At 42.4% G+C, this 22,642-nt stretch overlaps 1 protein-coding gene across 1 annotated transcript in view; it reads left to right on the top strand.

Moving 5' to 3' along the window:
• The window catches only part of LOC124035978 (glutamate receptor ionotropic, delta-2-like), a 676,707-nt gene that overhangs the window by 635,268 nt on the left and 18,797 nt on the right, over positions 1–22,642 (top strand). Inside the window, 1 exon segment of the mRNA XM_046349997.1 lies at positions 12,115–12,281. Within this exon segment, the coding sequence (XP_046205953.1) occupies positions 12,115–12,281 (167 nt within the window).

The raw sequence follows: 22,642 nt of genomic DNA on the forward strand, positions 1-22,642 counted from the left end.
CCATTAGGACCTGATGGAGGGACAATAGAGCCTGAGTATCAGGCCATTAGGACCTGATGGAGGGACAATAGAGCCTGAGTATCAGGCCGTTAGGACCTGATGGAGGAACAATAGAGCCTGAGTATCAGGCCATTATAATCTGATGGAGGGACAATAGAGCCTGTGTATCGGGCCATTAGGACCTGATGGAGGGACAATAGAGCCTGAGTGTCAGGCCATTAGGACCTGATGGAGGGACAATAGAGCCTGAGTATCCGGCCACTAGGACCTGATAGAGGGACAATAGAGCCTGAGTATCAGGCCGTTAGGACCTGATGGAGGGACAATATAGCCGGAGTATCAGGCCATTAGAATCTGATGGAGGGACAATAGAGCCTGTGTATCAGGCCATTAGGACCTGATGGAGGGACAATAGAGCCGGAGTATCAGGCCATTAGAATCTGATGGAGGGACAATAGAGCCTGTGTATCAGGCCATTAGGACCTGATGGAGGGACAATAGAGCCTGAGTATCAGGCCATTAGGACCTGATGGAGGGACAATAGAGCCTGAGTGTCAGGCCATTAGGACCTGATGGATTAGACAATAGAGCCTGAGTATCTGGCCACTAGGACCTGATAGAGGGACAATATAGCCTGAGTATCAGGCCGTTAGGACCTGATGGAGGGACAATAGAGCCTGTGTATCAGGCCGTTAGAATCTGATGGAGGGACAATAGAGCCTGTGTATCATGCCATTAGGACCTGATGGAGGGACAATAGAGCCGGAGTATCAGGCCATTAGAATCTGATGGAGGGACAATAGAGCCTGTGTATCAGGCTGTTAGGACCTGATGGAGGAACAATAGAGCCTGAGTATCCGGCCACTAGGACCTGATAGAAGGACAATAGAGCCTGAGTATCCGGCCACTAGGACCTGATAGAGGGACAATAGAGTCTGAGTATCAGGCCATTAGGACCTGATGGAGGGACAATAGAGCCTGAGTATCAGGCCATAGGACCTGATGAAGGGACAACAGAGCCTGAGTATCAGGCCATAGGACCTGATGGTAGTTAGCAAGTTGGGTAGATTTACCGTGACCGTCACGTGGAATTTGACTGCAGTCATGACTCATCACTGCCGGTGTGGTGGTAATAAGGTCACCGCAACAGCCCTAGTAGCAGCATCATGTTATGGGCATGCTTTTCATTGGCAGGAACTGTGAAACTGGTCAAGATTGAGGGCAAGATTGATGGAGCTAAATACATTTCAGTCGGCAAGAGACCTGTGACTGGGCCGGAGGTTCACCTTGCAGCAGGACAATGACCCTAAGCACACAAGCAAAGCTACAGTGGAGTGGTTTAAAAACAAGAATATAAATGTCTTAGAATAGCCAAGTCAAAGCCCAGACCTCAGTCTGATTGAGAATCTTTGGCAAGACTTGAAAATTGTTGTTCACCAATGGTCCCCAACCAACTTAACCTAGCTTGAGCAATTTTGCCAAAAAGAATAGGCAAACATTACAGGATCCAGATGTGCAAAGCTGGTAGAGACTGAACCAAAAAGACTCACAGCTGCAATTGCCGCCACAAGATGCTTCTATCAAGTATTGACTCAGAGGGGTGAATTTTTGGGGATGATTTTTGTTTTTGTTTAATTAACTTTTGTGTCACCCCCAAAAATATTTTGCACCTTCAAAAGTATTAAAATGTATTTAATTGTGATTTACACAACATACTTATGTTGTGTAAATCACAATTAAATACATTTTAATTCCAGGTTGTAACACAACAAAATGTGAAAAAGTCCAAGGGGTGTGAATACTTATGCAAGGCATTGCATGTGAGAATGCTTTTCATCGACTACAGCTCAGTGTTCAACAACATAGTGCCCTCAAAGCTTGTCATCAAGCTCAGGATCCTGGGACTGAACACTTCCCTCTGCAAGTGGATCCTGGACTTCCTGATGGGACGACCCCAGGTGATGAGAGTAGGCAACCACACTGACACCCTCAATCACAGGGGCCCCTGGGGTTGTATGCTTAGTCCCCTCCTGTAGTCCTTGTTTACACACGACTGTGTGGCCACACACAACTCCAACTCCATCATTAAGTTTGCTGGTGACACAACGGTGGTAAGCCTGATCACCAACGGCGATCAGACAGCCTATAGTTAGGAGGTCAGAGAAATGGCATTGTGGTGCCAGGACAACAACCTCTCCTTCAATGTCAGCAAGAACAAGGAGCTGATTGCGGACTACAGGGAACAGGGGGGTGCACACCCCCATCCACATCGACGGCCCACTGCTGAGAAGGTCAAGAGCTTGAAGTTAGTTCCTCTGTGTCCACACCACTGAGAACTTAACATGGTCCTCTCCCACCAGAACAGCATGAAGAAGGCACGACAGCGCCGCTTCTGCCTCAGAACAGCTTGAAGAAGGCACAGCGTGAAGAAGGCATGGCAACGCCGCTTCACTGAGCTCTTCAGTAAGGTCATTCTACAGCCAGTGTTTGTCTATGGAGATTACATGGCAGTGTACTCAATTTTATACACCCGTCAGCAACTGAAACAGCCGAATCCACTCATTTGAAGGGGTGTCCACATACTTTTGTATATATAGTGTACTTGCATTCCCGTTTTTAAATTTATTTTCTATTTTTTTCTATTATTATCTATATTATTATTATCACTGCATTGTTGGAAAGAAAGGAGAAAGGGGGATACCTAGTCAGTTGTACAACTGTATGCATTCAACTGAAATGTGTCTTCCGCATTTAACCCAACCCCTCTGAATCAGAGAGGTGCGGGGGCCTGCCTTAATCGACATCCATGTCTTCGGTGCCCGGGGAACAGTGGGTTAACTGCCTTGCTTAAGGCCAGAACGACGAGCTCTCAAGGTAAGAATTTCACTGTCCTGTTTTACACCTGTTATATAATCTGCACATGGCTAATGAACTTTGAAACTTGAGATTCACCTGGTATTGTCACATCCTGCCCATGTTGTCGGTGTCCTGACCCCTCTTGTCAGGAAGTGAAGTTACAGCTGTGTAGGGAGCAAACACTGTCACAACACCAGATAATACAGAGGGAGAGAGATATAGAGATGGGGGGGGCGCTGATTCACTGTCAGAGGGCCACCGGCTGCTGCGTCCGAAGTACCTTCACCTATGGCTGTGCCCTAAATGACACCTATGGCTGTGCCCCCTATTCCCAATCGGCCCTGGTCAAAAGTAGTGCACTATATAGGGAATAGGCTGCCATTTTGGATGAAACCCATGAGTCTCAAGTATCATTATTAAATCCTAGTGGCGCGGCGGTCTAAGGCACTGCATCTCAGTGCTAGAGGCATCACTACAGACGCTGGTTCAATTCCAGGCTGTATCAGAACCGGCTGTGACTGGGAGTCCCATAGGGTGGCGCACAATTGGCACAGCGTCGTCTGGGTTAGGGTGTGGCTGGGGTAGGCGGTCATTGTAAATAACAACTTGTTCTAAACTGACTTGCCTAGTTAACAAAAAAAAAGTCACGCTGCATGTTTCCATTATCTGTGCTGGTAAATGACGAGAGCAGCTCAACAGTACCAAGTGTGTGGTGTGGTTCCGGATCCACTGGTATGAGCCTATTTGAAAGGTCATGACTCATTTGTGGTGAGCTGTGTTGGTGAGAGCTGCAGGAGGGAGAGAGGATGAACATTTGAATCACTTCATACATGAGACAGGCCTGTTAATGTCGATGAATAGGCGGCCCCACTGAAGCCACTGTGTCTGGGCGAGGCACCTCACTCACTGCATGTCGACCGACTAAAGTTGCCATCTGTGTGCCAGGGTACCGTCATTCTTTTGGAGAGAGGGAGCCCTAAGAATAGTCTCAGACATTAAAGAGTGATACTGGGGAGAGAGGGAAAGAGGGAGAGAAGGAGAAGATGCTACGCCTCTGGCCCATTCAACTGACTCGTGGCTTTAACAAGGCTAAGTCATACTACCAAAAGTTCCTAACAAAGGATAGGGGGCTCTGTATTTCTTTCCTCGTGTCGATTTGTTTTGTTCAGCACAAGTCAAATATTATGCAATTAACTGCAGCAGAGAGACGATGACAAATGGTGTTTGTGGCTAAGAAACCCCCTTTGAGGAACTAGCAGCAATGCAATTTCATGCGGCTTTTGTGCCAAATAGTGTGTGTTCAAAGTCGACAACGTTTTAATTATGTCACTTTTGCAACGTCTCAGTGGTTTAAGTAATAATAAAAAAAACATAACGGGTTTATGCAGCGGTTAAACCCTACTTCCTTTGTCAAATCAATAACCAAATCCTCTTCGGTAAAACTCATTGTTGCTCTGCTGTTTGGCTCAGATGATGTGCTCCTGGTCTTTGTTGGGTATTAGAGAGACGATTCAGATCCCTCCCCCGCTGTTTAGTGAGATTACTTTTACCTACGTGTTAGCTGTAAAGATTAAAGAAACAGCGTAGCGTAAATGCTAAATACATGTCAAGCGTGGTTTTGTGATTAGATGGTGGTGTTAACCTTTTATTCCAATGTACATAGATTAAAATCGAGGGGAAGATCATTCCTCGATCAGGGGGTCCAGGGATTGGGAAGAGGAATTTTGAGGTTAGATGATTGTGCAGATGGATGTAGAGTAGCTACCGGACCCTATTTTGAAATTCAGCAGGCTTTGACGCACCGGGCTATTGTCCCAATGTTGTCCCTGAAAAGAACAGATAAAGACATTCCCCATCCATCTTCACAATCACAAATGTTCATATCCACACACACACACACACACACACACACACACACACACACACACACACACACACACACACACACACACACACACACACACACACACACACACACACACACACACACACACACACACACACACACACACACACACACACACACACACACACACACACACACACACCTGTTTCTTAGAGGGAGCTTGATCAAAATAGTGCAGTCCTAATCATTGGTTATAAAGTTTTTGGAAATGGTTTCTTTCAGTTAAGAAGTGTCCAACTTCGTTGAATAAAACATTCTGGTAAATTCAAATTAACCCAATATTTTCCCCTGACATAAGTGTTTCCCTCTGAAAGGCAGGAGGTGACTACCCTGCCAAAAGGAGGTGGGTGGCTTAGGCTGCCATGTTACATTAGCCTTGTGAGGTTCCTGCTCCAGGCCCCTTATGTTCCTCTGTCAAATTACTCTGTAAGGGAGAAGAGGCAGAAAGGCATGTTCACCAATCCAGTAATTATGTTTACTCCGCTCTCCCCAGCATGCACCATTCTGTAGCTGGTGGTCCGATGGGTAGCCTATTTCATATGAACCCATCCATTGTAACATGATTTAATTTGTAACATGATTTAAGTTGTAACACGATTTAATTTGAAACAAGCACAATTACATATTTCAAAAGACAAAAGTACATACTTTTGAAACAACTGAGCAGGAAAGAAAGAAAACATGTAAATATTTTTTTTTTCATGTCAGATCCTATTAGCAAAAGCATTTTAGTTCTAGCCCAGTGAGCTGTCCTGGACTGTTTCTCCAACATCTGTTTCTAATTATTCTGGGTTTTGTTATCAGATCCCCGTCTTTGGAAATTGCTTTGCAGATTTGCATATGGTTGGCGATAGACTATTAATTGCTTTTTATATTTTCCTAAGGAAACAAAGAGAATTAATGACAGCTCAAGGCCAATTAAGGCAAAAAACAAGTGCAGGAGGAGAAGTTGTCACACACAGCATCGGTCTGTCGCCGCTGTCACCGTCGAGCGCGTATGCGGTGGGCGGGAATGCCACCTGTGTGCCAACTGGTGCCCACCACCGCGAGAGAGGTACTGCTGGGAAAGACTATCTCCACTGAGCCCAGAGACCAACCATAGTGGATAATGATCAGAGTAAAAACTCAGTGGTTTTACCACAGAATGCTTCCTGATTCCTTGAAAACAAGCATGCATAGATGGAGAGAGTGAGAGAGAGAAAGAGAAAGGGAGGGAGTATGAAGCATCTCAGCAGATGCAGAGAGAGCCTGGAGAGAGAGCTGGAAGGCGGTGAGGGACAGTTGTGAGCTGGCATGTTGAGAGAGGCTTTTAGAGATGAAGCTCCAGCACAAACAGAGGGTTGAGCCAGCTGGGAGGGAGGGAGGGAGGTTGGGAGAGAGATTGTTGGCTCATGAAGGTCAGACTGTACCTGAAGAAACCTTGGTCTGTCTCAGGTAGTCAGACCTTTCTCTGAACTGAGACGGCGCTTGAAAACACTTCCGTAGAAAAAAGTTGTTGCTTGCACCCACATTGTGTAAATCTGCCCTTAAATCTGCCACAGTTTCATGAATCCTTGATTGCAATACCTAATTGTTAACCTCTGGAACCCTCAACTTTTTAACATTTGAGACCAGACATAAAAAACAACCAAGCACAAGCTCCAACAACCATGTTAGAAATGTAACAACCAAGTGATAAAACCCTAAATATTAGCCCCTTCAAATGAACTTAAACTGATTGGTAGAAAATACCACTTTATATACAGTATGTGTGAGTTGCAATCAGTTTTGGAATGGGTGGCTAGTCATGAACTTGTCCTGAACATGTCTATAACTAAAATCATTGTATTTGGTACAAATAATTTCCTAAATTATAGACCTCAGCTGAATCTGACAATGAATGATGTGGCTGGTGAGCAAGTTGAGGAAATTAAACTTCTCGGTGTCACCTTAAGACTGTAAATTGTCATGGTCAAGGCTTATTGATGTAATTGTTGTAACGATGGGGAGCATTTTGTCTGTGATAAAGATATGCTCGGCATTTTTAACACCACAGTCAACCAAACAGTCTCTAGTTGTATCTAAAATGGATCTAATCTTGACTATTTCCCAGTGATATGGTCAAGTGCTGCAAAGAAGGAGCTCGAGCAGCACGTCTTGCATTTCAATGTCAACAGTAAACATGTCAGTCCCTCTTGGCTCAAAGTAGAGGAGAGATTGACTGCATCAATTCTTGTTTTTTTTGTGAGAAATATGAATGTGTTGAAAATCCCAAATTGTCTGTGTAATGAACTTACTTATAGCTCATACAAACATACTTACCCCACCAGACATGCCACCAGGGGTCTCTTCACAGTCCCGAGGTCCAGAACAAATTCAAGGAAATGTACAGTATTATGTTGAGCCATGATTGCATGGAACTCCCATCTTATATAGCGCAAACCTGGTTTCAAAAAACGAATAAAGTAACATCTCACAGCACCACGCCTCTCCCCATGCGACCTCATTTTTGTGTGTATGTACTGACATTGATGTGTAACTGGTAGATGCACACACACACACACACACACACACACACTCTAAAACACATTCTATGCACACCCACACATTATTATTTTTTGGTTGTATTGCTTCTTTTCTTTGTGTGTCATTTGTGTGTTTTTGGTTGTATTTTTTTTTTTTATATACATGTAAATATATAGGTCTGTAATGTCTATGTTAATGTTTTTTTATATATATATGTAAATTGTAACGTCTTTATGTCCATGATGTTTTTTGTTATGTATTGGACCCCAGGAAGACGAGCTGTCGCCATTGGAGTCGGCTAATGGGGATCCTGATCAAATAAAATACAAAATAAAAAAAGTGTAAGGAAGCAAGATTAAGTGCCCCTGTTTGTGTGTGGTTAGTCGTTGAATCTCCTCCCCTTGGTGAACATGTCGTTAAGCGTTTCAGTCTTTTGATGTCTGCTACAGAACATGAGCTGAACAAGCCACAGAGAAGTCTGTGTCAGAAATGGAACCCTGCTCCTTATATAATGAACTGCTTTTAACCGGAGCCCTTTTGGGCCCTGGTTAAAAAATACCGTGCCATATTGGGAATGGGGTTCCATTTGGGATGCATAGGCCTGATATAGCTCCAGCCTGTTCTCCCAATGTCTCTGGTAGTTGGCAACATGGTAGTTCTTATAAATGAGCTAAATGTGAAAAAAAAAGATTATTAACAAATCTCAAAATAATTTACCCTATGGTAAACACACAGTTAGCAATCTAAAACTGTATAGTATGTTCCCGAAAGGGAGAGTTCGACCTTTAGAAAATTAGATTGCTTATGTGTTGGAGTTGATTGTGATTTACATTATTTAATAACTCCAAACTTGACATTTATTTAGTTTATTGTGCTTTTAATGTTCTGTATTTACTTTTTATCTCTGTATCAGTGTTGGCTACAGTATCTTGTGTTTAAATGCCAAAGCTTACCCATGATGTTGCACAACAGTCATCACTTTAGTCAAAGTATGATTATATATGGGCTTGAAGTGACAAATCCGAACTTCGTGCAAATCCATGTGAATGCGGTGTCTTTTCCTATGGTATGACATACACATATTTTCAGCCAACGTTTCGTTTCAGGGCTAGGTTTTATTCGAATGTCACCACCCACCAGCATGGCATTGTTTATTCATCAGAAACAGCTGCAAAGTTCTTCTTCTTTGTGACTGAGATGAGCCAAACAGCCTTGTGTCCACTTTTTACAAATCAGTTGAGTGGCCATCACCTCCTTTTAAATGGTGCAACAACAACAAAAATGCTCTACAACCAATGACAAAATAACAACAAGCATGTGTCACGTAAACAACATTAAGCCACACCAGTGTTTTTCTCTGAGCATAGAGGGAGGGAGGCGGAGAGGGGAACAGATGGACGGCTTTCATTTTGTGATTATGAATCTAGTGGGTTATTTAGTCATGTTTCCGGGAATAAACAATGCTGTGATTAGGATTCACCAGACGCCCTGTGTTTGACGAAAACGGCTTTTAATAATTATCTTGGCACAATTAGAGTCACTGGGCCCTTCTGATTGCCATGGCTCCTCCAGGCAGGCTGCACTCCTCATGTTCCCTCTCTTTTTTCAATGTCTCTACTAGTCTATTTATAGTATATATTTGTTCTTGGAATCACAACAATAAGGTGAAGACTTTGTGGTACCTGCATGTAGAGTTTCAAAAAACCGGGGATTTTACAACCCTACGTTTCCCCAACCTTTTTCCTGTTCTCCTCTGAAATGGATTAGGAATCAATAGGAATTACAACACTTTTTTCCCTTCCTTTGTGCAATAGATGTTGGGCATTTTTAGAGATAAAAATGGCAATACACACATTTTCAAGTGCATTAATTGTTCATAAAAGGAATGAAATGCATAGAAATTAAATAAATTGAATGGGAGTTCCCCATTCAAGTCAATGATCAGTCTGTTCTATTCATTCTATTTCTATTTAATCCTACCCAATAGTCAAAATCCAGTTAGATAACCTTTGAAAAACTGGGCCCTGATGTGATTCCAACTTCCAAGCCTGTAGAATTGATACAGCCAACAACATTTTTCTGGAAGCAAAACTGTAAGACCCTGTGATATACAGTGCATTCGGAAAGTATTCAGACCCTTGACTTTTCCCATATTTTGTTACATTACAGCCTTACTCTAAAATTGATTTTTTTTAAATGATCATCAATCTTCACACAATACCCCATAATGAAAAAGAGGGGGGGTGAATGTTTTTATTAAAAATAAAAAAACAGAAATACCTTCTTTACATAAGTATTCAGACCCTTTGCTATGAGACTCAAAATTGAGCTGAGGTGCATTCTGTTTCCATTGATCCTCCTTGAGATGTTTCTACAAATTGATTGGAGTCTACCTGTGGTAAATTCAAAACCAAGCCATGAGGTCAAAGGAATTGTCCGTAGAGCTCCAAGACAAGATTGTGTCGAGGCACAGATCTAGGGAAAGGTACCAAAACATTTCTGCAGCATTGAAAGTCCCCAGGAACACACTGGCCTCCATCATTCTTAAATCGAAGACGTTTAGAACCACCAAGACTCTTCTAGCTGCCCAAGCTAGCTGCCCGGCCAAACTGAGCAATCGGGGAAGAAGGTCTGATGAAACCAAGATTGAACTCTATGGCCTGAATGCCAAGCGTCACGTCTGGAGGAAACCTGGCACCATCTCTACGATGAAGCATGGTGGTGGCAGCATCATGCTGTGGAGATGTTCTTCAGCGGCAGGAACTGGGAGACTAGTCAGAATGAGGGGGAAAGATGAACGGAAGGAAGCACAGCGAGATCATTGAGGAAATTTGGAGAAACTCCCCATAATACAGATGGTGTCAAGCTTGTAGCTTCATACACAAGAAGACTTGAGGCTGTAATCGTTGCCAACGGTGCTTCAACAAAGCAAGGAGGTTTGTCAAAGGAACCCAGATCCTCAAAAAGTTATACAGCCACACCATCGAGAGCTTCCTGACTGGTTGCATCACCGCCTGGTATGGCAACTGCTCGGCATCCGACTGTAAGGCGCCACAGATGGTAGTGCGTACAGCCCAGTTCATCACTGGGGCCAAGTTTCCTGCCATCCAGGACCTATATTATATTAGGCGGTGTCAGAGGAAAGGCCAAAAAACATGTCAGTCATCCAAGTCATAGACTGTTCTCTCTGCTACCGAATGGTAAGCGGTACCAGAGTGCCAAGTCTAGATCCAAAAGGCTGCTTAACAGCTTCTACCCCCAAGCCATAACACTGCTGAACAATTAATCACCCAGACTATTTGCATTGACACTCCCCCCCAGCTGTTTATTATCTATGCATAATTACTTTACCCCTACCTAAATGTTCAAATTACCACGACTAACCTGTGCCCCCACACATTGACTCGGTACCCCCTGTATAGCGCCTCATTATTGTTATTTTATTGTGTTACTTTATTTATTTTTTAAATTACCTTAGTTTGAAAATATTTTCTTAACTGCATTGTTGGTTAAGGGCTTCTAAGTAAGCCATTCACGGTATTCGGTGCATTTGACAAATACAATTTGATTTGATTTGAGTAAAAAGGTCTGAATGCTTATGTAAATGTGATTTATTTTTAATTTTTAATACATTTGCTAAAATTTCTAAAAAACTGTTTTTGCTTTGGGGTATTATGGGGGTATTATATTTAATTATGGGGTATTGTGTGTACATTGATGAGGGGGAGAAAAAAAATCATCCCTTTTAGAATAAGGCTGTAACTTAACAAAATGTGGAAAAAGTCAAGGGGTCTGAATACTTTCCGAATGCACTACAAAAGCGATCCAGGCAAAGGAAGAGGATGCGTTACAAATGGGGCCCTATTCCCTATATATTTAAGGAATAGGTTGCCCTTCAGGACGCCCATCCATAGTGCTGTTTGAACCAAATCACAAAATAAGAGGATTTCTTATTCAGACAAGAGTCATGCTGCAGAGGGCAATCATCGTGAACCCTGTCCAGACGCAGACTGGGTGAGGTGACTGAAAATGTCATAAAGTACCATTACAGTTAATGAGACGTCAGAGTCCAAACGCATGGGGAGGGCCAGGCAGGCAGCCCTGGTGCGTCTCTTACAGGGGTAATAACAATGGATCCTCAAAAGATTCACAGAATCAAAAAGGAAGCGGCCATGTCTCAAAAGAGGGCCAAATGTGAATGTCCTCACACCTTGGTATTTTTCTTTGAAAAGTGAGTTGGTGTGGATGGTAGAGGTGTCCCATTAATAGGAGCTGTAGAGCTGCTGTGAAATGGGTGATGATTTGGTTACCACTGACCATATTAACCTTGACTTCCGCTCTGCAAGCACACACTCCCATCTAAGCAAACTAAAGAAAAAAGGAATGACATAGTGGTGATGAATATAAAGCTAGAACGTGCACTCGCTACATATTCAAATGAAAATAACATATTATATTCCAATTGCAGGGTAGGCTAATCACGTATGTCTTTTTGTTTATCATTTATTCTGTTCAGTTGTCAGGGACCATGTGCAATCATGACACTGACTATTACTGGGTAGAATACAAAACTGAGCAAAGATCAGTTTCGAGGTGCGACGCTTTACCCTACTCCACAATGAAAGCAACAAAATTGTCATGGTTCGTGTTCATGTTCAATCATGTTACCATCTCCCGACTGGAGTGTCAAATAATAGCTTGTATAGTGTTATGCGTTTCTATATCTGTTTCTACCTCTAGAAATAGAATTACAGTAAAGGGCGTAGCCCATCAGACCACAACAATTTGACTGTACCCTCATGGATACACTCAGTAATTATATTTCTATGTTTCTTCTTTTCTCTCAGGTGAAGTACGGCCATTTTGCCTTTGTGTGGGATGTGGCAGTGCTGGAGTATGTTGGCATCAACGATGAGGACTGCTCCTTCTACACTGTGGGGAACAAGGCACCAGACCGGGGATACGGCATTGCCCTGCAGCACGGCAGTCCATACAGGGACATCTTCTCCCAGAGGTACGTTGAACATTTAAGGCTTTATAAGTGCTAATATATGCTTAGAACAAGTCATATAATACATGCTATTTATTCAACAGGTTTATGGAAAGCGACTTACAGTAATGCATGCATATATTTTTTTGTATGGGTGGCCCCAGAGGGAATCGAACCAACAAACCATGCTGTAAACAGTGCCATGCTCTACCGACTGAGCCACACAGAGCTGCAAAAAGTGTTACTACAGTACACTATTCAGTGAACAAGCAGCCGTGTGCAAACATACAGGCTACCCGAACTACACGATTGCCTCATCTACAATGTGAGAAGGATTTAGTCATTTCTGTTTTTGAAGTCAACCGCTGTATGGCCTTTCAGTGAAATGTCACCTTTTGTTCAGTGGACTGGAGTTTGTCCAAGTCATTTTGTGAAACGACATTTGTGAAACGACATCAAATGGAATTATAGGTGGTTGATAGTTTGACAAAGTACAGCAAGACAAAATGCTAAATCACTTGTCCATTAGAAATGACCTTAAAGATGACTGACAAGGGCATGTAGTAAAGCTCAATCATTATGACATGCTCAAGTGCCCCGTGCACCTGTAATGATGTGCTACTGCACTTGTTTTGATTTCTATACACACTAAGAGAGGATCCTTCATGTCATCAAGAGGCAGATGCAAGCTGAATTTGTATTTAGAATGAACAAGTGTATATGTGTGTGTGTGTGTGTGTGTGTGTGTGTGTGTGTGTGTGTGTGTGTGTGTGTGTGTGTGTGTGTGTGTGTGTGTGTGTGCGTGCGTGCGTGCGTGCGTGCGTGCGTGCATGCGTGCGTTTATGTCCGTGCGTGTGTGTGGGCGTCTGGTGCTCCTGTTTGTGCGTGTGTGTGAATGAGCCCCAGCGTGTGATTCAGTATTTCTTTTTATTCTATTTATTATTTTTATTCTATTTGCACCTCTTTGTCTACTGATGCACATAACTGCAGAATATTGCCACTAATGGTGGTTGTGAAAGTAAACAAGTTATTAATTGACAGTCCTATTTAATTCCATGTCATTATTTCCAGGACTTTGTCAGGCTCTTGGGGAGCGCTTTCCAAGCTCATTTTAAAATAAAACAGTTTACTAAAAGTGTTCCCTATGGTTCCCAAACAATGCAAGGGAAATTACTGAGACAAAATTGTTTTGGAAACATGACTTCTTCTGACTTTTTGGATTACACAAGTCAATGAAGCACAACAATGAAATGATGGAGAAATGGCATTTGTCTCCCAGCAGTGGCTCTCCATGGTGTTCCCCACTATCATCACAGAGTTGGAGAGTAACTGATTACATGTAGTCTGTAACTGTAATCCATTACGCCACCAGCTAAAACAAACATACAGTCAATAATACAGTAGAAAAATATGTCTATATACAATGTGAGCAAATGAGGTGAGATAAGGGAGGTAAAGGCAAAAAAGCCATGGTGGCGAAGTAAATACAATATAGCAAGTTAGAAATAAAAAAAGTTTTTAAAAAATACATTAAAAAAAATAAACACTGGAATTGTAGATTTGCAGTGGAAGAATGTGTAAAGTAAAGATAATAATGGGTTTGCAAAAGAGCAAAATAAAGAAATAAATACAGTAGGGGGAGAGGTAGTTGTTTGGGCTAAATTATAGATGGACTATGTACAGATGCAGTAATCTGTGAGCTGCTCTGATGACACACCAAATGTGTTTGATGGATCCGTTATGTCTTCTAATGCCTCTTAAGTAGAAAGTCATCCAAAAGTAAGTCATACAAGATTTGGGTAATCCTAAAATTACATTACTGATTAGGGATATACTGATCATCAGTATTTATTATCAAACTGTGCCAACATTCCCTCAACTATTGCTATTTGAAGGCATGGAATAGCTTGGGGTTGATATTGCGTTTGAATAAAAAACACGGATATCTCCAAGGGTTTTGTTGGCCTTGTCAATCAGAATTTCATGTCCTGAAAGACAATGGAGACAAAACATTGCCAAGCTATCAATAGTCAGTCAAATAGCCAGTGATGCTGTGTGTAATTAGAGTGGGAGCCTGTGCAAGTGCACAGGGTATTGTTTTGGTCTCCAGTCTGCTCACAAAATACTTCACAGTTTACAGTTCCCAGTGTATTAAGATGAAAAAGAATTGATCTGCTTTAACATTGTGGAAAGAGAGAGGGTGTATGTGTGTGTATGTGTAGGTGTGGGGCACTACTCTGACAGTGAGGGTTCTATCCACTTCCCCTAATAGCACCTTGCTCTCCGCTGTCCTTCTATAGAAGGTGGGGGGTTGGGGGTGGTGGTGGGGGTGTCGTTGATAGAGTACTGCTATTACATTACTCATCACAAATACCACTTGTTGTTCACCTTGATAGAATCAAACAACCCAGAAGAAACAGTTCCCAGAGAGAAGTCATGTTTGCCACTTACCGGAGAGAGTGTGAGTCACTGTGCCACCATACATTGATGTGTATATATAGTGTGCTGGTAATGATGTGTGGTACCCAGACTGAGTTGATCATCCAGATATAGTGTAGACAGAGTCAGAATGCTGCCGTTTTCAGGAATTCGATGAAAACTACTGATTTCAGGTGAGAACCCTATGAGCCTTGCACTTAAATAGCAGCAGCATACACACACAGCCACACAATCATACATACAGTGCATTCAGAAAGTATTCAGACCCCTTGACTTTTTCCACTTTTTGTTACATTATAGCCTTGTTCTAAAATTGATTAATCATGTTTTTCCTCATCATTCTACACACAATACCCCATAATGATAAAACATCACAACAATAAAACTAATGTATAAACGTTTTAAAACTGAAATATGACACCCTTTACTCAGTACTTTGTTGAAGCACCTTTGGCAATGATTACAGCATCAAGTTTTCTTAGGTTTTACACTACAAGCTTGGCACACCTGTATTTTGGGAGTTTCTCCCATTCTTCTCTGCAGATCCTCTAAAGCTCTGTCAGGTTGGATGGAGAGCGTCGCTGTACAGCTATTTTCAGGTCTCTCCCGAGATGTTCGATCGATTTCAAGTCTGGGCTCTGGCTGGGCCACTCAAGGACATTCAGAGACTTGTCCCGAAGCCACTCCTGTGTTGTCGTGGCTGTGTGCTTAGGGTCGTTGTCCTGTTGGAAGGTGAATCTTTGCCCCAGTCTGAGGTCCTAAACACTCTGGAGCAGGTTTTCATCAAGGATCTCTGTGTACTTTACTCTGTTCATCTTTGTCTCGATCCTGACTAGTCTCCCAGTCCCTGCCGCTGAAAAACATCCCCACAGCATGATGCTGCCACCACCATACTTCACTGTAGGGATGGTGCCAGGTTTCATCCAGACATGACGCTTGGCATTCAGGAGTTAAATATTGGTTTCATCAGACCAGAGAATCTTGCTTCTCATGATCTGACAGTCCTTTAGGTGCCTTTTGGCAAACTCCAAGCAGACTGTCATGTGCCTTTTACAGAGGAGTGGCTTCCGTCTGGCCGCTCTACCATAAAGGCCTGATTTGTGGAGTGCTGCAGAGATGGTTGTCCTTCTGGAAGGTTCTCCCATCTCCACATAGGTACTCTAGAGCTCTGTTAGTGACCATTGGGATCTTTGTCTCCTCCCTGACCAAGGCCCTTCTTCCCCGACTGCTCAGTTTGGCCGGGCGGCCAGCTCTAGGAAGAGTCTTTGTGGTTCGAAACTTCTTCCATTTAAGAATGATGGAGGCCACTGTGTTCTTGGGAACTTTCAATGCTACGGAAATGTTTTGGTACCTTTACCCAGATCTGTGCCTCGGCACAATCCTGTCTCGGAGTTCTACAGACAATTCCTTCGAGCACATGGTTTGGCTCACTGTCAACCGTGGGACCTTTTTATATAGACCGGTGTGTGCCTTTCCAAATCATGTCCAATCAATTGAATTTACCACAGGTGGATTCCAATCAATTTGTAGAAACATCTCAAGGAGGATCAATGGAAACAGGATGCACCTGAGCTCAATTTCGAGTCTCATAGCAAAGGGTCTGAATACTTACATAAATAAGGTATTTCTGTTTTTGCAAAAATGTCTAAAAACCTGTTTTCACTTTGTCATTATGGGGTATTGTGTGTAGATTGCTGAGGATAAAAAATGTCAAATCCATTTTAGAATAAGGCTGTTAACGTAACAAAATGTGTAAAAAGCAAAAGGGTCTGAACAATACAGGTATCGACCACATTCCTCTTTTTTTCAATGTTTGCCTAAAATGACATAAAACCCAAATCTAACTGCCTGGAGCTCAGGACGTGAACCAAGGATATCCATATTCTTGATACCATTTGAAAGGAAATACTTTGAAGTTTGTGGAAATGTGAAATTAATAGAATATAACACATTAGATCTGGGAAAAGATAATACAAACAAAAAAACATGCTTTTTTTAAATTTATTTTTTTGTTCCATCATCTTTGAAATGCAAGCGAAACAGCAGGGGTTCAACCTTTAGAGCCCTGTTCCTATATTTGAATATAAAATAGATTTTATCAAACAGAACTATGCTACATTTTATCTCTGGGACCCTCAGGAAGACAAATCAGAGCAAGGTTACTGAATGTAAGTACAATATTTACCTTCAGAGGTGAATGTATCAAACCAGTTGCAGTGTTAAAAGTTGTTGTTGTGCACTCTCCTCAAACAATTTCATGATGTTCTTTTCACTGTAATAGTTGCTGTAAATTGGACAGTGCAGTGGAGTGACAACGATCCCTCCGGTGGAGGGACACCGATCCCGTAGAGGTTAAATTGCCTAAAAGAGATGGGAATGCTTTGCCAGGAAACTATTACTTGAATTGTATCGTATTTCTGGAATCAGTGTAGGTGGAGCCCTCCCAAAGTGGTGAGGATATTGACCCTAGTAATGGCATTTAGCCACCAATGGCACAGTGAGTGACAGTGTTCTTCTTAGATCTTGAGGGTCCATGGCGCTCTGTGCATGTGTGCGTCTTTCGGGGTCGATTTCCAGCTTGTGGAAATTACTTGATTTTGTGGAGGCTCCACTGTGACAGCGGTGAGAATGAGATCGACACCTGACATTGTCAACCTCTCGCCATCTGGAACAACGACAGAACTGTCACTTACAGTCCCGTCCATCAACATTAGACAAACTCACACCCCCTGAAACTCTCATTAAAACCCATAAGTGGGATTTAATGAATGAGTAGTTGACATTTCTGCTATCTCATCAGAGATTCCCTCAGTTGTTTGCTTCATCCCCATAAATGGGTCGCTACACTGTCAAAATACATTTGCAAGTACAGTTTGTGACCTAAGATTGCTTGTATGTTATATAGGGATTTGTTCAAAGTTCTAGAAATCCTATTCTTGTAGCTGACTGAGATTTGATCAGCTAGATACAAATATATTGCAAATGTAGTGGAGATATGTATTCATCACCAAACATGCTATGCACTTAGGTAGTTAGCCATTTGCTTTCTGTTCGTATTCTTATTGTGTACTATTTCTTATTGTTCTTGCGTTTGGGGGGGAGGTTGCTTGAACAAAACCCCAAGCTGACAAGGTTAGAATCTGTTGTTCTGCTTCTGAACAAGGCAGTCAACCCACTGTTCCTAGGCCGTCATTGTAAATAAGATTTTTTTCTTAACTGACTTGACTAGTTAAATAAAGGTACAAATGTAAGTGTTGAGAAGGAACCTGCAAGTACGCACTTCATTGGACTAGGTACACCGTATACCATGCTTATCCCGTACATACGGCTAATAAAACCTGAAGCTCTCTGGACTCTTTTCCCCCTCTCATACCGCTTTGTGTGATTTGATTGTTTTAGTGGCGTAATTGTACCACCAATTATGATGATTTGTGACTGTGAATCTGGAATGGGCATGAGTGGCATTGTGAAGACAAGCTCTTTGGAGGTAGCAGTCAGACAGTGAGAACACGGTTTGGCTGGCTGTGTGGGATTAGTACCATGGCCGTCACGCCTCCCTCGTCCTAAGGAGTTGCTACTCAGAGTTCACTTTCTGCGAGGAGCTCATTTTAGAATAGTTTCTCTCCTGTGCTTTTTTTTGACATTGTGTAACCATGTTGTCAGAAATTCCCCCAGGTGGAACATACTGGAACGTTCCCTGTTTTTGCTATTTCTTTGTCAGATTGAATTGTTTCTTCTAAAGTTTGGATGCAGTGGAACAAGGTTGCACCCTCTTGCATAGGTTATAACTAGAGATAAGATAAGAGCAGAATACGATAAGATAAAGAATTTATTATCCACATGGGGACATTTTGTGTGCGGCTCTGTGCATACATTAAACACATGCATATCAAGCGTAGACAAAAGACAATAAACAATTATTACAAACAATAAATACAACCAGTGAGGGTAGACAAAGTGCAGTCCATGTGGGAATCCTAATTATTCTGAACACAATACACATTTGTACACTATCGACTACAGCAGTGTTTCTCAACTCCAGTCCTTGAGTACCACAACGGTACACACTTTTTGTAGTCTTGGACAAGCACACTTGCCAACTAATCATCAAGCCCTCGATGAGTTGAATCAGGTGTGTTTGTCCACCCACAACAGCACAAATATTTGGGGGTACTCCAGGACTGGAGTTGGGAAACATTGGACTACAGTATCAACTAAAGGCCTGCCTGCTGGACCTACTCGTGTTTGTCATTTAGAAGCCTTATTGCCTCTGGGATAAACAATTGTTTGGCTCTCTTATTTAAACAAAAAAAAAATCACGACTGTGTTGGTGGGCTTGGACCATGTTAGTTTGTTTGGCTCTCTTATTCTCAACCTGAGGGGAGTAGCTCACACTCCTGATATTGAAGATGTCTGGGGCCCTAGAGTACCTTAATTTAATGATCTGTCTCCTTGAGAAGCAATTTGCCTATGGATACGAACCTGAGACACAATTCTGGTTTAAAGATTCTGGACCCCAGATTTATCACGTTGTGTGTGTGTGTGTGTGTGTGTGTGTGTGTGTGTGTGTGTGTGTGTGTGTGTGTGTGTGTGTGTGTGTGTGTGTGTGTGTGTGTGTGTGTGTGTGTGTGTGTGTGTGTGTGTGTGTGTGTGTGTGTGTGTGTGTGTGTCTTTGAATGTGGGTTGTATGTGCCTTTGTCTGTGTTCAACTGAAATGTAGCATCTCAGATGTTATCATTTGTTTGCATCACCGTGGAATTTCTGCTTTTCCTTTTTTCTTTTCTTTTCTTTTTTACTTGTCTTCTCTTTAGTCCTATCAAGTACGGTAGTTTGTCTGCCTCTGTCAAAACCATCTAATAACGTATGATCATTTCTGCAGCAGCTGGTTGCCTTGGAAACAGCTCCAGTAGTCCACACTAATCGCCATGCAGAGCCCAGGAGGCAGAGAGGCTGGTTGGTACAGCAGCCAGGTTACCCGTGATACAAGTCAGTATTGGACATCTATCCAGGTCTGAGGACATCGGGAGATGACGTGGAAACGGCCACTAGGGGCAACATTGTTACCTTCAAGTATGTTTCGGTTTTGCTAGGGTGTTGTGGACAGGGATGGGTGTAAGCATCTGCCTCTGATTCCAAGTTCGAATCCAGCGATAGAAAGTTGGTTTTTATATTTTGGTTTTAAGCCTATCCCAAACCTTTGGTACATATTCGAAATTTGACATTTGAGAAACATGGATGGACGTCTAATTCTGACGTGAGAATGTACAGAACTTCCCACCTACCTCCAGTGATAGAAACATGTCAATAGACTGCATACATTACATGTGTGACATTAGATAATTTTCCTGGAATGAGAGCTTGGCCTAACAACACGGAATTCCTCGGCAACACTGTGATGTCATGAAGTGTGTGTGCGCGCGTGTGTGTGTGCATGTGTTGTCACCAGAGAGCATGAGTAAGAGTGATCAACCCTTTACTACAATCGGTTATGGACTAGAGCTAGGTCACTATTCAGAGTTCTCTACAGCCCAGATCATGCAGAGCCTGAAAGATGAAAATACCAAACCAACCTACTGCGCACACACACAGGCACACATTTTATAACTAACCCCAAGTGACACATTGGTGAACCCCTGATCCAGTCACTAGAATGACACGGTGGTTGAGAGGGACAAGGCTGTTCTTATTGTGTACAGGCCCAGATCAGCCATCCAGTCACCTTGGAGGTGACATTTCTCTAGCTCCAGTTGGAGCTCATCTGTTGGGACGATACGTCCTGTCACCACTGCACAGGGCCAGGGGGAACGCAAGCCCTCCGTTGCTCCGTTCCCGCTCCATCACTCCATCTTACCGTGCGGTGACATATACAGTATAATTGGGGTGAGGAGGGGGCGCCTCTTTTGTATTGCCTGTGTGGCTCATGGTAGCTAATGGAAACACATAGTGGAAAAATAACTTGTATTCTATTTGGAAGTCACAGTGTGCTGTGAGTACACCAGATGCATAGGAGACAGATCTTAATAGTAGTTGCAATAGAATAAATCATTTTTTTTATGTAAATAGAAACATGTCTTATTCTGTATATACTACATGAGGTGAACATAGGGTGGCAGTTAAGAGTGTTGGGCCAGTAACCAAAAGGTCACTGGTTCGAATCCCCTAGCCGACTAGGGGAAAAATCTGCCAATGTGCTCTTGAGCAAGGCGCTTAACCCTAGTCGGTCTGGATTAAGAGCAAAATTACTCAAATGTAAATAAACAACTTGATGTGATATGTCTGTTTTGGAGAAAAACATGTCAATAAAAGAGCAACATTTCCACAGAGATAAAACATACAGAATTTTTGTAATCATATTACTCCACTTAGTGCATGAAAGCAGTGATAAACGACTAAGCTCTTAGGGTAGCTTTCCACATTGACCAATCTTCTTTGGCCACGATCTCAAGTATTTTGTTTACTCTAAAGTATAATCACTTTTTTTCTAGTTCTTTTCTTTTAAGCTACTAAAATGCATCTATCGTATGTGTCTGTGTGCGTGCGTGTGACGGGGGGGTTGGGTTAAAGAGCAAAACACACATTCCTGTGCACTGTTAGGGAAATAGAGGACAATGAAGTATTCTGAAATATTGAAAAGCAAGCAAAAACCCATACTGGAAAATCTGAGCACTTGGATGACTTCCGAGATTGATGGAATTGAATATGTTTGACGGAATTGCTGTCTGCATTTTGATAACCGAGGTATCTCCCTCATTCCATTCCATTAGATTGAGTGCAATCCCTCTTTCCATTGTTTTCCTTTTCGGACCTGTCTTTGTCTGCGGCATAACAAGTACAGTATCAATCGTCGAAGCTCAAATCTCGGACCGTCCTTGATTAATCAAGATGACATTTCTTCCAATATAAAATCAAATCAAAAAGCAAATAAAATTTTATTTGTCACATGAGCCGAACAGGTGTAGAGCTTACTTATGCTTACTTACAAGCCCTTAACAAACAATGCCATTTTAAGAAAAATACCTAAAAACATAAGAAATAAAGTAACAAGTGATTAAAGAGCAGCAGTAAAATAACAATTTTTTATTTTTATTTATTTCACCTTTATTTAACCAGGTAGGCTAGTTGAGAACAAGTTCTCATTTGCAACTGCGACCTGGCCAAGATAAAGCATAGCAGTGTGAACAGACAACACAGAGTTACACATGGAGTAAACAATTAACAAGTCAATAACACAGTAGAAAAAAAGGGGAGTCTATATACAATGTGTGCAAAGGGCATGAGGAGGTAGGCGAATAATTACAATTTTGCAGATTAACACTGGAGTGATAAATGATCAGATGGTCATGTACAGGTAGAGATATTGGTGTGCAAAAGAGCAGAAAGTAAATAAATAAAAACAGTGTGGGGATGAGGTAGGTGAAAATGGGTGGGCTATTTACCAATAGACTATGTACAGCTGCAGCGATCGGTTAACTGCTCAGATAGCTGATGTTTGAAGTTGGTGAGGGAGATAAAAGTCTCCAACTTCAGCGATTTTTGCAATTTGTTCCAGTCACAGGCAGCAGAGTACTGGAACGAAAGGCGGCCAAATGAGGTGTTGGCTTTAGGGATGATAAGTGAGATACACCTGCTGGAGCGCGTGCTACGGATGGTTGTTGCCATCGTGACCAGTGAACTGAGATAAGGCGGAGCTTTACCTAGCATGGACTTGTAGATGACCTGGTGCCAGTGGGTCTGGCGACTAATATGTAGCGAGGGCCAGCCGACTAGAGCATACAAGTCGCAGTGGTGGGTGGTATAAGGTGCTTTAGTGACAAAACGGATGGCACTGTGATAAACTGCATCCAGTTTGCTGAGTAGAGTGTTGGAAGCAATTTTGTAGATGACATCGCCGAAGCCGAGGATCGGTAGGATAGTCAGTTTTACTTGGGTAAGCTTGGCGGCGTGAG

Source organism: Oncorhynchus gorbuscha, linkage group LG05, assembly GCF_021184085.1.
Source record: "Oncorhynchus gorbuscha isolate QuinsamMale2020 ecotype Even-year linkage group LG05, OgorEven_v1.0, whole genome shotgun sequence".
Taxonomy (NCBI): Eukaryota; Metazoa; Chordata; class Actinopteri; order Salmoniformes; family Salmonidae; genus Oncorhynchus; species Oncorhynchus gorbuscha.